Raw genomic sequence first — 16329 nt, forward strand, 5'->3', positions numbered from 1 at the left:
TTAGAAGTTGCTCATATGCCACTGTACCCAGCGTATACAACACTGTTGTGATTTTTCTGAATGGCATACGATCATGGTGGGTTCATTAGCATAAGGGATAAGTGACTGGGGTGGCATGGAATATGACATTACTGAGGTCTGTGAATCAGTTAACCTTTCTACAGTGCACAAAGTCCCATGTGATTACATACAACTTTTATGAATTAAGTCCACAAACACTAACACCCACTAAGTGAAGTGCTAAAGATCCTTAAAACTAGTAACAATACCTCATTCTATTCTACTCAATAGTCTGGCTCCAACTAGAACATAAAGAACAACCATACTACTTAGTTATCCACTCAAAGCAGGTCCCTAATGTAAGAAATAGATGGGGCTTGCAAAGAATGGTTAAAATACAGATCTTAATACCTGCAACACTTACTTTCAAGAACTACGTAACCATAGTAAAAGACAGACCATCTCAGACAAGAAAATCTACTTCAGTAACCCCTTACTACATAAGTCTTCCAATCCTAAAAAAAATTTTTTATCTATTAACAATTTACTCCACCCTGGAACATCCACACTCCTAATCTTGACCCCAAAGAACACGCCCTCTGAAATAGCTCAATTTAACACATTTTACAGAAGGCATTAAAGCTCTTACTAAAGATACCTTACCTCCCAACATCCCTGACATGCTCTCTCCTCAGACAGCGAACACCCCCTATTTCACCCCCCCAACCAAACCCATCTCGACCTCCCCACATCAAAACTACTACTTAAACTGAAATCATGTTCTCCTTCAGTAGATAATCTCAAAGCAGAATATCTCAAGATAGCACTCAGTTCTTCATAAAAGATGAAGAGATATAACCAATTTCAGACCCATCACCATATTATCCCCTTTGTCAAAAATTCTGGATAAGTGCATTCACAAGCAACTTCAACATATCCTCTGGAAAAGCTCCTGACCCCCACACAGTGTGGTTCTAGACCTGCCCATAGCACTACCACAGCCATATTGACTTTGAAAGATACTATTAATAGAGCCAGAGACAAAAGCAAACTGGTTTCCTCTGTATCCCTCGAACTCTACAACTACTGATCTAGTCTTTCACCAAAAACTTCTCTACCAACCGTTTTCCCTCGGGTTATCATAATCCACACTAGCGTTTAACAACTACTTAACCGACAGCTACCAGTCGGTTAAATGGTTCTCCACTTTTTCTCCCTTCCTCCCAGTCAATACTGGTGTGCCACAGGACTCCATTCTTGGCCCTCTAACCTTTAATATATTCACTAGCAATTTACATAATTTTCTCAGCAAGCTTCCTTCATACAATATGCTGATGACTTGACCCTAATATGTATTTCAGACAATCTAATACATCTTTAGAGAACTGCTCAAGAAGCTTTTGACTCTGCTGAAAGTTAGCTACAGGATAATTACCTGCTACTAACCCCCCCCAAAAAAAAAAAAACAAATTACAGTAGAGTTTTGATTATCCAAAACGTCAAATTATCCAAACCAGTTTTCCAAAGGTTTCGGGTAGGAAAAAATCAGAGTCTTCTGAATATGTAAACATTACGCATATTGGCTTGAGCATGTTTTCTGACCATATAGCCAACTTATGTGTGAAAAATATTCTTTATTGTCCACTGGAATTGCTGAATGGTTGAAAAGAGTATTCCTGCATACAGGAAAAAAAAAAAAAGGAAGATGATTTTAGAAGTTTTTTTTTTCCCAGTTCAATTACAGGTTTGCTTATCCAAACGGTTGGATTATCTGAACTACTCTAGGTCCCAATTAGTATGGATAACGCGACTCTCTACTGTACCTTTTTTTTTCTTCAAAATTTCATTTCCATGAAAAAACAACTTTAGAATGTCTTAGTTGCCCCACATACAAACTACTTGGTATGGCAATCAAAGACCAGCTTAAATTTGATTTACATATCCACAACAGCATCAAGAAAACCCATCAAAAACTAGGCACCCTACACTGATTTACATATCCACAACAGCATCAAGAAAACCCATCAAAAACTAGGCACCCTACACTGAATAAACTCCTTACAGACTCTGCCAAGTTAATTCTAGCTACCACTTACCTCAACCTCTCCCCTATATGCAAGACCCTATCATGACCAACCTACAACCCTCACCTAGTTCTAAACTTGAACAGAGCTGTAACAAAGTTACCAGATTCACTTGCAACGAACCTTACCAGACCCATCTCTGTTTAACACTAAAAACACTTTGGTGGTGAAGAACTTCACGCAAGTCCTCATCCATACCCCATACTCCTGCCCAGCAATAAGACCACCACTCCAACACTATCTTCCAAATCACCCCCTTCAGTCAAATAATAAACGTCATCTACAATCCAAAAAGGACTGCTGGGGTCAGCCTCTATTCAAATACTGTAGCTAGAACTTGGGGAAAAAATCTATATCAAGCTGGTCTACCACACACCTTCACCTCTGCAAACCATTACTAAAAAAAGTCCTCTCTACTCCCTAGCTTTGTCCCTGCTCCTCATCTGGGACATAGCTCTCTAACATACTTAACCGCCTTTCTTAGAATTCCCTTTAAAGCACCAAATCACAACCTGCGTATCCCCTTATAATACTTCAATTTATTGTACTACTTAAACTAATATACACACTTCTAATTACCACAATCAAATTACTATTCCATCACTACTGCTGTGTTAACACTCAAACTTGCTAATCTCCTCTAACACCTCATCTTACTGTACTACTTAAATACTCCTATCCAGAGCCAGGTCCAGTACTAGGCAACCTAGGTAGCTGCCTAGGTCCCATGTTGGTTGGGGATCCCAGCTTCACCATATAAAAAAAATAAATAATCATCATGACAACATTTCGGTAAGTATAAAAACCCTGTAGGGACCCTTCCTTAAACACAGCAAGCATTAGAATCCTACAGAACTTCCTTACCTCACAATGTTGTCTTAATGTCATGACGTAGTAGAATTAAGTAGACGAAGTGAGGACTGGGGAGATACAGATTTTAGATATATGTAGCATGTTCTGCTAATTGTTCAGCACAGCTGCTCCATCCTTTAGAGGAAACAGAAAGGTGTGTGTGCGCGCGCGCGTGTGTATATGTATATATATATTATACACACACACACATATATACACACATATATACATACATGCACACACACACACACACATCTATATATATATATATATATATATATATATATATATATATATATATATATATATAGACACACACACACACACACACACACAAATGCCCCAGTTAGCGGCACAGTTTAGTTAAGTGACACTGTTTAGAGTCAAACACTGAACCTTAATAATTACGAGCAGGCAAGTGTGTGGACAACTACCAGGTCTCCTTTATATTCCCCCCCCCCATTTATCACAGCGGACTACAGTCTGACAATTTCATGCAGAGAGTTTCAGATCTGTAGTGATCAGTGTAAGTGGTACAACAGGTGCAGAATTTTGGGTTCTCTTCCCACAACAGGTAGACTGACTGCTAGCGCTACTCTGCAGCGTAAGCGGGGATGGGGGTGCTGCACTCCTGTAAGTGTCTCTTCCTTTGGACGATTAGCCTAGTACCAATGTCCCTGTTTTTGGTTTGCCAGTCATTCCCTACTGCAATATTACCAACACATTTGTTTTTGTTAATGTAATGCAGGCAATTTAAAGGTTCGCAAGCACTGAATTTGTAGTTGAAACACTATAATACAAAGTTGTTTGCCAGCAGCAACCCCTTCTATTAGTTACAGTTTACTTTAACATGGATTTATTCAGATGACTTACTTCTGCAGATATTGTGCATATTGACTAACATTGGCAGATTTTAATGACAGAAGTCTGAGTGGCCTTTTATGGTTGAATGTTCTGAAATGGGTAGACTTTTAGATCATAACTTTCGTTTCATTGTTTACTGGAAAAATGTTCAAAATTACAAATTTAAATCACACCCTACAACTGGGGCTGTGTTACATAAGGAGTATAATTTAAATACAATCAGGAAAATGAATTAAAAAAATAAATAAATAAACTGAATGCACATATGGTCCTAAAAATTTATTCAACGGGCATGCGGTTTGAAAACAGCTTAAAGGTAAATTTAATCCGCCACTGGCCAGATGCATTTTCTATCCACGTGTGTTACAATGCAGTTTCAAGGTCAAAACGTTTGCTGTTCATGCTAAGTCTGTTTTCAATGTGAGACTATACTGTTTTGCTTAGTATTTGCCATCAGTGTTTGTGCTACAAAATTTGAAATGAAAGCTATAAATTAAATCCAATGTCTACATACTTCGTACAGAAGAAGAAAAAAATTAGAATGCACACTAACAAGTTTAAAAACAGTGTTTATGGTAACTGGGGAGAAACAGTCACGTAATGGGACACTGGACAGCTGTGGGGAAGGATACACTACTCTCCCTAGGGCACCATTTGACAATGATCTGGCTGTGCTTCTGTCTTCTACACCACTCTATCAAAGTCTCAGTACAAGCCTCATAAATATCAATACAAATTTTACTATACTGATTAATATCCTATGTATTCACTGAAACTACATTATAAAATGTGTTACTGTAAACACTGACTGTATTAAGTATGACACCTTGGAGGTTTTCGCCCCGGGCCTCCACTTGAAAAAGGGCACATGTGACCATACCTCTCAACTGCCCAGATTTTTACCTCATATCTTTGGTCAAATCCTCATAACATTTGTGGTTTTCTGGAAAACCTGCAGAACTCTAGGGCTGAAACCGTGACAGACAGCACAAGAGTCCTGCAGGTGTAAAGGTCCCAGGCAATATACACAAGAAGTGTGACCGTCTGTCAGAGACATCTTCTGACAGCACGAGTCACACTTCTTAAAGCCTGAGACCTTCGATTCTTTAGACATATCTAAAGAGACAACACTAGTGCAATCACTCACACAAACACACAGATTACACTAAAAATTAAATTAAACTAAATTTAACAAAGATCCTGACAGAAAAAAAAACACACTCACTCCAACTACTAGAAGGGGTGGGAAGGGGCCTAAGGGAATAACCCTTGGAAAAAAATTTTTGGAAAGGGAAGATTTTGTAAGGGAGTGCTAACAAACTAAGTAACTAACTAATTACTATCGAAAAAATAACTTAAAAGGGGGTCTAAGTTTACTAGAAACTTTAGAAATTTAACTAACCTGCAGAGCCGGTTGGAAAAGCACCTCGTCAGCTAAGCGGCAAACGAGATCTGAGGAGTTACCGCCTAGCATTGTGGGATATGGGGGAGCCTCGAGCCGGTGGAATTAGCTCTCGAGCTTTAGTATTGGCCGAGTCGGAGCCGAGGATCGGCTTCGAACCCATCCAGCAAGAATGAAGGTGAGATAGACAACTTAACATCTGAGGTTATGGAGTACCTGCAAAGTGAACGATTAGTGTAGAAAATCTAATTCACAAAGCACCAGAACAGGACAGAGTAATGGATATCCAAATTAAGGGGAAAAACCAGTGGAACAGGAAGCAATTGGTCAGATGCCACATGAAGATAATTTGAAGCCTTCTACAGGAAACCAGTATAAAACATTCACTTGAAGCTAGACAGCAATGGAAGGAACAGGAAACTGTGGAAACTCTGATGCAGTCAGTGTTGAGGAGTGATAGACCAGTGAGCTCCCATATGACAGAGCAACAGACGCAGGGTTGCCAGACGTCCCTATTTAGGCGGGACTGTCCTGGGATCAGCAGCCTGATCCAGAGTCCCGCACTGCCGGTTTAAATCCCAGGCAGCCTCCGCTTTGTTTTCTTTTTGATTGGCCCGAATACCAACATACGGGCCAATCAAAAATAGCTAAACACTGAGCTTCTTGTGTTTAATGCGGAACTGTGATGTTCCGCATTAAAAAGAAGTAGCTCCGTGTTTAGCGATTTTTGATTGGCCCGTATACTGGCATACGGGCCAATCAAAAAAATGAAAAACAGAGCTACTTCTGTTTAATGAGGAATTGCAATATTTCACATTAAACAGAAGTAGCTCCGTGTTTATTGTTGATTGGCCCGGGCCAATCAAAAGAAAATAAACACAGAGCTACTTTTGTTTAATGCAGAACTCTGATGTTCCGCATTAAAGACCTAGCGTGGAAGAATTTATTTATTTATTTTAAGTCTTCACAAGCTGTGAAAGACTTTTATCCCCATCTGGCCGGTCGGAAATCTGGCAACCCTGAACAGATGGCACAGGATGAAACTGAGAATGTGCCACAGGAAGATGCTATAGAACCTTCTATAGAGTGCCCACAGGAATTGGAAAACAAGAGATGTGCCTTCAGTTTGGAAGAAAATGAGCTAAGATAAGAATTGCTTGATTTACTAGAAATGGACAGATAATATCAAGATCAATGAAAGACTGCAGAAGGTTAATAAAACCCAAAAAGTCAGAAGTCTGATAAAACAAATGAACACAGGAATTAGGACTGTTCGTAGAGATCCATGTGATATAACAGAAGTAAACAGGATATATTACTGTGCAGCTAAATTAATAACAAAGTTCTACCACAAGAACACAGGGTAGTGAGGAAAAGGAAGGGGGGGGGGAACATACCATCATGGAAATATCAAGTAGAGAAGTATAACGCAGTTAAGACAAGAAGTGTCACCGTTAGAAAGACTATAGAAGATGGAACAGATCAATGAAAATACTAAGAAAGATAGATGTGATAAAAGCATTGCACAATATTAGAACAGACCGGGATCTATCGCAAGTAAACTAAAAATTTCAGCACAGGTGGAAAAACTGAAGATACGAAGACAAACATAAAGGAAAAGTGCAAAATAAGAAATTTATTGCTGACCCAAAAAGGTTTTATAGAGAACTTGTAAATAAGGTAAAAGGAATTGAAAGACTGCCATAAAAAGAAGAAATATATACATTTTGGAGAAGTATCTATGAAGATCCTGTGGAACATAACAAAGATGCTAAATGGATAGAAGTAAAAGAAAGAATAAGAAGTTTAAAGGTACAGGATATGAAATGGGATGAAGTAACATCTAGAGAGATTGAAACAAAATTAAGAAAAGCCTCTAATTGGAAAACCCCAGGCCCAGATGCAGTACCTAACTTCTGGTTAATAGTATTAACATCTTTGCATGAAGATTTAGCAATGAGTAAGAACTATTTATATGCACACCCAGAACAGACACCAATCTAGGGCGACCACGGTGGTGCAGCTGTTAGCGTTGCCACCTCACAGCAAGAGGTTCTCCGGTTCGATTCTCGGCTGGGGTGTCTTCTGTGCGGAGTCTGCATGTCCTCCCTGTGGTCGCGTGGGTTTCCTCCAGGTGCTCCGGTTTCCCCCCACATCCCAAAGACATGCAGTAGGTGGATTGGACACTCTAAATTGGCCCTAGGTGTGAGTGTGTGCATGTGTGTGTGTGTGTGTCTTCTGTGGAAGGTTGGGCACTGGGCTGGCAACTCGTCACTGTAAAACTCCTCTGCCAATCATGAGCAGATGGATGATCCGATGTGGCGACCCCTAACTGGGAAAAGCTGAAAGAAGAAGAAGAGAACATACACCAATCTGGCTAAAAGTAGGAAACACAATCTTTCTACTTAAGAGTGAACCTGCAAGCTATCCTAAAAGTTATAGGCCAATAGCTTTGCCTTCCGACAATGTGTAAACTTATGCCGACGAGTTTGTAGCAATTTAGAAGAAAACTCAATTATGGCAGTAGAACCAAAGGGCAATAAAAGTCATATGGAACAAAGAATCACTTGTTAAATAAAGTCATAGTGGAGAACTGTAAAAAGGGGAAGAATCTTAAGTGTGGCATGGATTGGCTACAAAAAAGCATTTGATAGTATCCCGCATTCATGGATAAAAAGAGTGCTTAAAAAATGTATAAGATACACCCCACACTGTATGACTACATTACAGTGACCATGAAACAGTGGCAGACCACTCTGCAATTAAGCCATGATAAAGGACAAATAAATAGTTATCCCAGGGATAAAAATGCAAAGGGTGATATTCCAGGGTGACTGTCTTCATTACTATTCTGCCTTGCCCTTAATCCGTTAATCTGTTTACTCAACAGCTTAGGCCATGGCTATAATCTGGCTCCTAGAAAACAACAAAGTGTAAAGACTTCTCACCTTCTCCTTATCGATGATTTAAAACTGTACAGCTCATCAGATGAGGAACCGAGAGCACAAATGGAAGTTGTCAAAACTTTTTCAGATGACATAGGAATGTCATTTGGCCTAGATAAATGTGCAAAAGCAACCTTTAAAGCAGGAAAACTGCAACGCCAGGAAAACATCAGTTTGGGACAAGAATGTGATATAAAATAACTTGAGCAAGAGGGGGTGTATAAATATTTGGGAACTGGCCACGGTGGTGCAGCAGTTAGCATGTCGCTTCACAGCAAGAGGTTCTCCGGTTCAATCCTCGGCTGGGGTGCCTTCTGTGTGTCTGCATTTCCTCCCTGTGGTCGCATGGGTTTCCTTCGGGTGCTCCGGTTTCCTCCCACATCCCAAAGACATGCTGTAGGTGGATTGGACATTCTAAATTGGCCCCAAGCGTGAGTGCGTGCATGTGTGTGCCTTCTGTAGAAGGTTGGGCGCCGGGCTGGGCAACTTGGCACCGTAGAACTCCACTACCAATCATGAGCGGACAGGTGATCTGCTGTGGTGAGCCCTAACCAGGAAAAGCCGAAAGAAGAAGATATTCTTCAGAAAATGCATGCTGATACAAATCCTATGATTCTAGCATATTTCTGGTTCATAAGAGCAATGTTTAAAATCTGCCCCTATTTTGGGGCCTTTTTCCCACCATTATTTTTGGCTTGGTCCAGATTTCTTGTACTAAGAGGATGAGTGATATTTCATTTCTGTAACCATTTGGACTTTCCCGGTAAGTCAATAAATAATTCTAAACAGTGGCCTCTTACAAAACCACTGCATTTACACAACAACAAAACTTAGGTCCAGCATTGAAAATATGGCTATACCCCAGCTCTGGTTGACAACTTCTACCTGCTCCCTCCCCAACTTCTCATTCTCAACTTTATTTCTACTTATTCAACATCTGTATTCCCACAAATCGACCTAACTCCTTTCACTCCCTCCCGTTTCCTCCTTCAGTTCAACTTTCTTCCTTCCTAACTTCATGGTCCCTACTGTTCCCCCAACTTTTTCTACTTTCTCTACATCTCTAGCTACTTTCCATCCCTTTTAAGTTTGTCTCCTCATCCTAGAATCCTCTCAACTCACAAAGTAGATTTACCAAATTATTACAGGATCAAACTATCAACCTATACATTACTTTTCTCGGGCTCAATCCCTTATACTTTCAGTCTCTATAGCTACTACATGTCACAAAAATTCAAACTTCTGTACACAAAGTGCAACTTACTATAGACTTTTTTTTTTTTTCGGCTGTCTGGAAATTACTCACTTACTACCCTTTTACTTGTTCTCAATAAAATTTTTGTTACTGTAAAATCTTGTATATATTGTAAAATCTCCAAATGTAAAATCTCTGTAATTTTTTTGTAACAATTAATTGCATTTGTTATGGAGCTTTTCTGCCCGGGCATCCGCTGAAAATGGGCTACCACCTAGTTGGACTATCCCAGTAAACAAAAGTAAAATAAAATTTAAGAACTGGAGGACTATAAACAGGTCACAGAAATGGGCTTTGTATTAGATCAGTACCCCACCGACATTTCTGCGCAGAAATGGGTGTGGTGAAAGTGACTGAAACAGCAAGGGCGTGTGACATGGTATGTTAATCAAGGATGATTGACAAGGCATGCCAATTTGCCAGTGTCATCGTGGATGTTTATTGTGATCATACTGTGCCGATCGTCTCTTTTTTATTATTTTACCAAAATCACTTTCATAGTAGTTGAATGGTATATTAAGTATGGGGGGGTGGGGGGTACAGCAATTACTATAAATCTACCAATTCCAAGATCGCACTACTTTGAGGGAAATGGTAAAACTACACTACGGTTAAACAGTTGTTGTAGTCATTGGAAGAAAACTGCAGTTTTTAGGCTAAGTCTGTAGCGCGGCATGCACTGGTAGTGCACAGTATGCAACTGCAAAGCTGATACCCTGCATACCTCAGGATTCTACTATTTTGAAGGAAGATGAACAATTCAATATTTTGAATATTCATATGGCAGATGCAGATCTTGTTATGTTTACTCGCATATAAATCATGTGCAGCATGTTGGGTGGGGTTTGGGCGGTCCTTGCTACTGCACATCTGGCGAGGTAATTATCTAATACAAAACCCAGAAATCCACACACGTAGAACAGATACTTGCACCAAAATAGAGTTACCCAGTTAGAAACAGTGGCTGGCAGTTATACACTGCTTGTTTCAAATGCAAAGTACTAAAAACAACTGCAAGCATTAACATAAGTTAGGCGAAAAATGTTAAAAGACAAACATGATTGGTGTGGCTTTTTTTCCACAAAAAGTCCAAAAAACATCTGCAGTGATACTCAAAAAAGACATACAATCCAAGCATGACATTAAATTATACCAACTCTTTTTAAAGCACATCATGTTAAAAAATCATAAACTTAAACCCACACAAACAAAATAATGGGATCACCGCGATTTAAATCGAAACATTTAAACAAGCAATTGTTACATGAAACAACTACTTCCATATAGCTCTTCAAAAATAGTTAATAGGCATAAATGCTTAGGGAAAAAAAACGTATTTTTTCATACACAGTCTTCTCATTTCAAGTACAGTCTTTAACTTACCATCTTCAAATGGTGTTCCTTCAGGGCTGGAATGACAACACAAAAACAAGAGTCATGCGTGAGTACAATAACACAAATCATCCATGGATATGGACTACTCAACTTTCTGTCCAAATACACTGAAAGTGAAAATGCTCTCCCCTACGGACATTAACATTTTTATACCAAACACAGACACACACACACACACACACACACACACAAAAGCTATTAACAAATTTTCCAGTTTCTTGCCCTATTCTACTTCTACAATAATTTAACCGTAGATGCCACGTATGTCACCTTTTCCTTTCCATGCTACACTGCTTCCTCAAAGAGCAGGAACTTTAAGCCGGTGATCTGGCAGTTTCTTGCAGCAGGTGGTAAACAAGACTACCTACCAACAATCTAAAATGACCCCATTATATTACTTCTTAGACATTTTTTGTTATAACTCACCCGAAAATAACGGCATTCCAGACCATTATGTTGTTTTCTGATGGTGCTCCACTCACTCCTGCAGGGGGATCCTCCTGCAATCTTAACAGAAAATTAAAAAAAAATGTAAGAAACTACTACCAGCTAACACGGCCCAGTATTCAGAAAACAAGTTACGGCACATCGAAATCCCACACTTCCGTGTAAGTATACTACACAGTACAACGGAGCTTGCGTAAACAGCACCGTCCACTTCGTTTCCATATTTAAGAGTCGCCATGTTTGCTAGATCGGTCACATAAGGCTTATAATTTGCTCTCTTTTACGTACCTTTTAAAATCTCTCATAAGACGTCTTCGTGCTGGGGTTGACATTTCGGGCAATTAAAAAATAAACATGAAAGTATTTAAATAAAAGTATTGTAACACATATAAAATCTTGAAACAGTTCACAACCTCTATATCGGCAAAAGCAATTGCAATACTGGATTACGCTCTGTGAACTGGAGATTGGAGGATACAAGATTGTTCCATATCAGAAATAATGTGGGGGGAGTTATAAATCATCGTAGAGAATAAATGCAGAAATGCAGTAATACTTCTAAATAACTGTTTTTTTTTCATTTATATAGTAGTTTCTATATGTATATGTTTATCTGATTACATGTATTACTCTACAGTAGTATACGGTTTGCGCATAACTACTGTATTCCACCCTGCGCAGTCACGTTATGTGTGTTGGACTAAATTGCTCTACAAAGCTAACGATTTTTTTTCTCCTTCAGTTTTAATTCATTTTTGACAGTAGGTGAAGGTGAGGTAAATAGGAAAGTTACTTTACGTCACACCTCTAAACTTCTTAGAAATCCGGACAACGCAGCTAATAACGGGAGAACAAAGACCCAAAATGGGGATACTTTTTTAAATACTGGGCTTGCGAACTTAGAAAGTTCACACAATACAAGCATTTGCATTAGCATACATTTTCTGAAAAATATGAAGTCTGAAAATCGAACGTCTGCAATTATTTTGTGACTCTAGTCCTCACTGATTTGCCAGAAAACCACAATTTAATGAGAATAGACCAAAAATATGAGTAAAAAATCTGGCAGTTGAGAAATATGCTGTACGTTTTGGTATATATATGTATATATATATATATATATATATATATATGTATTTTTTTTGGCTAAGAAATTAAGTTAGTGAATGGGATTTCGGCTACTGGCCAAGGCTATTGCCACCCCCACAGTGCGTTTTTTTTTTTTTTTTTTTTTTTTGACAGTGTCTCAAGAACAAAATCAAAAAGATAAAAACTATAAACAACCTCAAGGTGATGCTGCTAGATGCTAGGAGTCTCAACACGAAACTGCACTCACTGGAATCTGTCCTCACCTTGGAAGACGCAGACATTTGTGCAGCCAGGGAGACCTGGTTCAAGGCTGTGAAGGGCACACCAGCCATACTGGGTTACACCTCCCTCCACAGTTCAGACCTCAAACTGAAGGTGTGAAAAATAAAGGAAGCGGTGTATCAATGTTTATTTTTTTTTATATTTTATTTTATTTTACATTTGTTTACCTAGAAAGTCCAGCATTACATGAGAGTAAAAGGAAGTAGAACATGCATACATATGGCATATATACATATCAGGACAACATGCTGGTGATTAACAAACCTACATATAGCATATATACAAACAACAGGATATCATGTTCATTACAGATAAATACACCTCCAGATTGGTTAAACAGTATGATTCTCTGGAGACACTTCGGGTGTAATTAACTGTTGGTAGGACACCTATTCAAGTCGTTGCCAGCTACAGGACCCCCTCCATGAATCTGGACACCCACTCTGTCTATTTGGATCTACTTGAGTCTATCAGGATCTTTCCAGACACAATGTTTTTGGGCAACTTTAACTACCCATCCATTAACTGGGTAAATTATCTGTGCTCAAACTCATTTGCCCAAAGGTTTCTCAACTTAGTTAACTTCAGTGCCCTGGACCAGATGGTTGACACCCCCACAAGGGGTGCCAGCATCTGGTGCTCACCAATATGGGGGACAACTGTAGCACCCCCACCATGAAGTCCTCCCTGCTGAAATCTGACCACAAATCAGTCTCATTCAAAGTAACTATCACACTTAATCCCACCCTAGCAGCAACTAAACTAAAAAAACTTCTCCAAAGCAGACTATAACCTCTTACAGGATGGTATAAATAGCTTCACTCCACCTCCTCCCTCAGATGGAACTGGCAACTATGCCAAGCTCTATACCAAAGCTTTATACAAACACCTATATAACTGCACTGACTCGGCCATACCTGACAGGCCCAAAACAAGCCAATTCCATCTGAGGGAGGAGGACGTCCCACTCACTAGGCTGAACAAGGAGAAGGTTACTGTTAGCTGCCTGTCGGGTGTCAGAATTCGCCACATGTATTTATTTTATTTATTTTATTTTACATTTGTTGACCAGGATTGTCCGACTGAGCTGAAGAGCCCTTTTTCAGTGGAGGCCCGGGGAGAAAAGCTCCAACATAATTAAACAATTTTCATTATAAATTAGCATTAAACAGCAATGTTGCAGAATTATTACAAGACATTAAGTAGCAATATAATGTTATAAAGTGTTAATAATTAGGAGTATAGCATAATTATTTCAAGATGTATAAAAAGAAATATGTCATTAAGATGAGTATAGTTTTTGGGGTAAATGGTTACAAAAACCCAGTTTTATCATGATGTAGTTGCATGAAGGCAAGACAATTACAATAGAATGTTTCTCTGAGGCAATATGCTTAATAGATTTTAGAAGACAGTAGAAAGAGTAGTCAAGGAAGATTAGAGAGAGCTAGTGAGAAAAGTGAGTTAAGGGCAGAAAGTAGATTAAGGTATGAGAAGTAGGGGATGTTAAGGAGGGAGAGTGCAGTGGCAGGACCAGTGACTTTTAAAGTGCTCTTTGGTGGCTGTCTTAAATTGTTTAGGATGTGTAAGGGTCCTGATTTCTAGTGGGAGCCTATTCCAGGCAATAGTAGGGTGATAGCTATACATGTTGCTTCCAAAGTTAGAATTGGGTTTGTAGATTTGTAGTAGGTCTTGGTTAGAGCTTTGGAGAGGTCTGGAAGGAGAATAATGGGAGATGAGAGGGGATAGTGCTGGGCAGTAGGAAGGCTGGTATAGGATTGAATGGATGATCTGGAGCTGAGAGAGAAGAAGCTGGTGGGGTAATTCAAGCAAGTTTAGGTGTTTTAGAGAGAGACAGTGATGGGATTTGTAGGTTTGTTGGGCAGGAAATCTAGCTACCTTGTTGTAGGTAGATTCAAGTTTGGTCAGGAGTGTTGAGTTAAGATTTGTGAGAATTGTACATTAGACTGAGTAAAAGGTAGGTAAGAGAGAAAGTAATCTTGGCTTCAGAGGTAAGGAATTTCTTGTTACGGTAAAGGAGCCCTAGTTTTGAATTAGTCTTTCTGATACAGGTATTAACATGCAAGTCAGATTTAAGCTGATCATCGATGGTTATGCCTAAGAGCTTAGTACTGAATTCTACCTGAATGGGAGTGTTATTAAGGGCCTGTATGGAGAAGGAGGGTTTAATATTGTTGAACATTTTAAGTAGGAAGAGTAACAGCTTTGTTTTTTTAGGGTTAAGGATGAGCTGGTTGTTGGAGAGCCATGTTTCAACTAAGTTAAAAGATGCCTGAGTAGCTGAGAAGAGCCTAGAGGGAGAGTTGGTTCTGGTGATGACTGTAGAGTCATCTGTGTATTGCACTAAAGATGACTGAGGGCAGGAGGTATAGAGCTGATTAGTAAAGATATTAAAAAGTAAAGGCCCTAGGATAGACCTTTGAGGTACACCCATTTTGACAGGGAGAGAAGGGGAGAGTGCAGAGTGCCATCTCACTGACTAAGATCGATCAGTGAGGTAGCTGGAGAACCATGCAACAGTATCAGAGGAGAAGTTGAGGTTATGCAGTTTGTGCAGCAGAAGAGAGTGTGAGACATTGTTGAAAGCTTTTGAGAGGTCCAAGAATAGGCAAGAAACAAGTTTATGGTTGTCTATGGCTGTAGAGACAGTGTTGAGGAAGGATAATAGAGCTGTAGTAGTGCTATGTCTGGGTCTGAAGCAGTGTTGAGTGGGTGTAAGCAGATTTTCCTGTATTAGATACTGCATAACTTATTTATGAATACATTTTTCTAGTACTTTAGGGAGAGGATAGCAATAGGTCTGAAGTTGGAGATATCAGAGGAGTTATCTCCTTTGTTTATACGTAGAGTGTAGCATTGTTTCCAGATGGAAGGGGCTTTAGATTCAAAGATAGAGTTATTAATTGGGATAGATACAGCTGCTAGTAGAAGAAAAGTGGAAGGAATATTGTCAGCAGATGCTGAGCATGGTTTTAATTTAGAGAATAGAATTTTGATGTAGCTAGTAGGTACAGGTTTGAGGGAGAAGGTATTCAAGGAGATAGTATTAGGAGTAGGTTCAGAAAAGTCGGAGATGTTAGTAGTAGAAGAGTTTGGGTTAGGGTTCAGTAGCTTAGATATTGAATCGATAAAATAGGTATTGAAGATAGTGGCAGTTTCTTCCAATATCTTGTTTGGGAATCGATTGATTGGAGGAGCTAAGATTACTGGGATGTAATATTTGGTTAATAGAGTTCCAGAATATTTTAGGATTAGATTTTAGGGCTGTGGGAGGTTTGTTATAGAAGTCCTTTTTATCTTTGTTTATGTGGTTTTTTTTGTCAGATTTCTGAGTTCTTTATATTTTTGTAAGTCTGCAGAGTGCTTAGTTTGTGACCATTTTTTCCATAGTTTGACTCTAGTTATCATAAGGGTATGAGTGGCTTTTAAAAGCCACAGAGATATGGGGGACTTAATTCGGACTTTGCAAGGGGGAGCAAGTGAGTCTAAGATGCTATGGAAAGTAAAGCACTCAGGTCACTCCAGAACAAGTACAAATATGACTGTCATTGTCCATGTTGGTGTGAATGACCTAAGCCATATCTCCCTGGACTACATGAAAACAGACATGGAAGAGCTCTCTGATCACATAGGTCAGGCCGGTGTGAACCTAACCCTGAGTAGCATCCTGCCCTTACCAAGAATGATACCACG

The 16329-nt window shown here is 39.3% G+C and overlaps 1 protein-coding gene across 1 annotated transcript in view; it reads right to left on the bottom strand.

The window, feature by feature from the left end:
* The window catches only part of UBE2A (ubiquitin conjugating enzyme E2 A), an 861000-nt gene extending 849285 nt beyond the window's left edge, over nucleotides 1-11715 (bottom strand). Inside the window, exons 1-3 of the mRNA XM_044053962.1 lie at nucleotides 11533-11715; nucleotides 11224-11304; nucleotides 10786-10811 (exon numbers count right to left, since the gene is read on the bottom strand). Of these exons, the coding sequence (XP_043909897.1) occupies nucleotides 10786-10811; nucleotides 11224-11304; nucleotides 11533-11576 (151 nt within the window). The 5' untranslated portion in view covers nucleotides 11577-11715. The remainder of the gene's footprint in view (nucleotides 1-10785; nucleotides 10812-11223; nucleotides 11305-11532) is intronic.
* Between the last annotated feature and the right edge of the window lie 4614 nt (nucleotides 11716-16329).

Source organism: Protopterus annectens, chromosome 13.part0, assembly GCF_019279795.1.
Source record: "Protopterus annectens isolate FY-2018-M chromosome 13.part0, PAN1.0, whole genome shotgun sequence".
Classification (NCBI taxonomy): Eukaryota; Metazoa; Chordata; order Ceratodontiformes; family Protopteridae; genus Protopterus; species Protopterus annectens.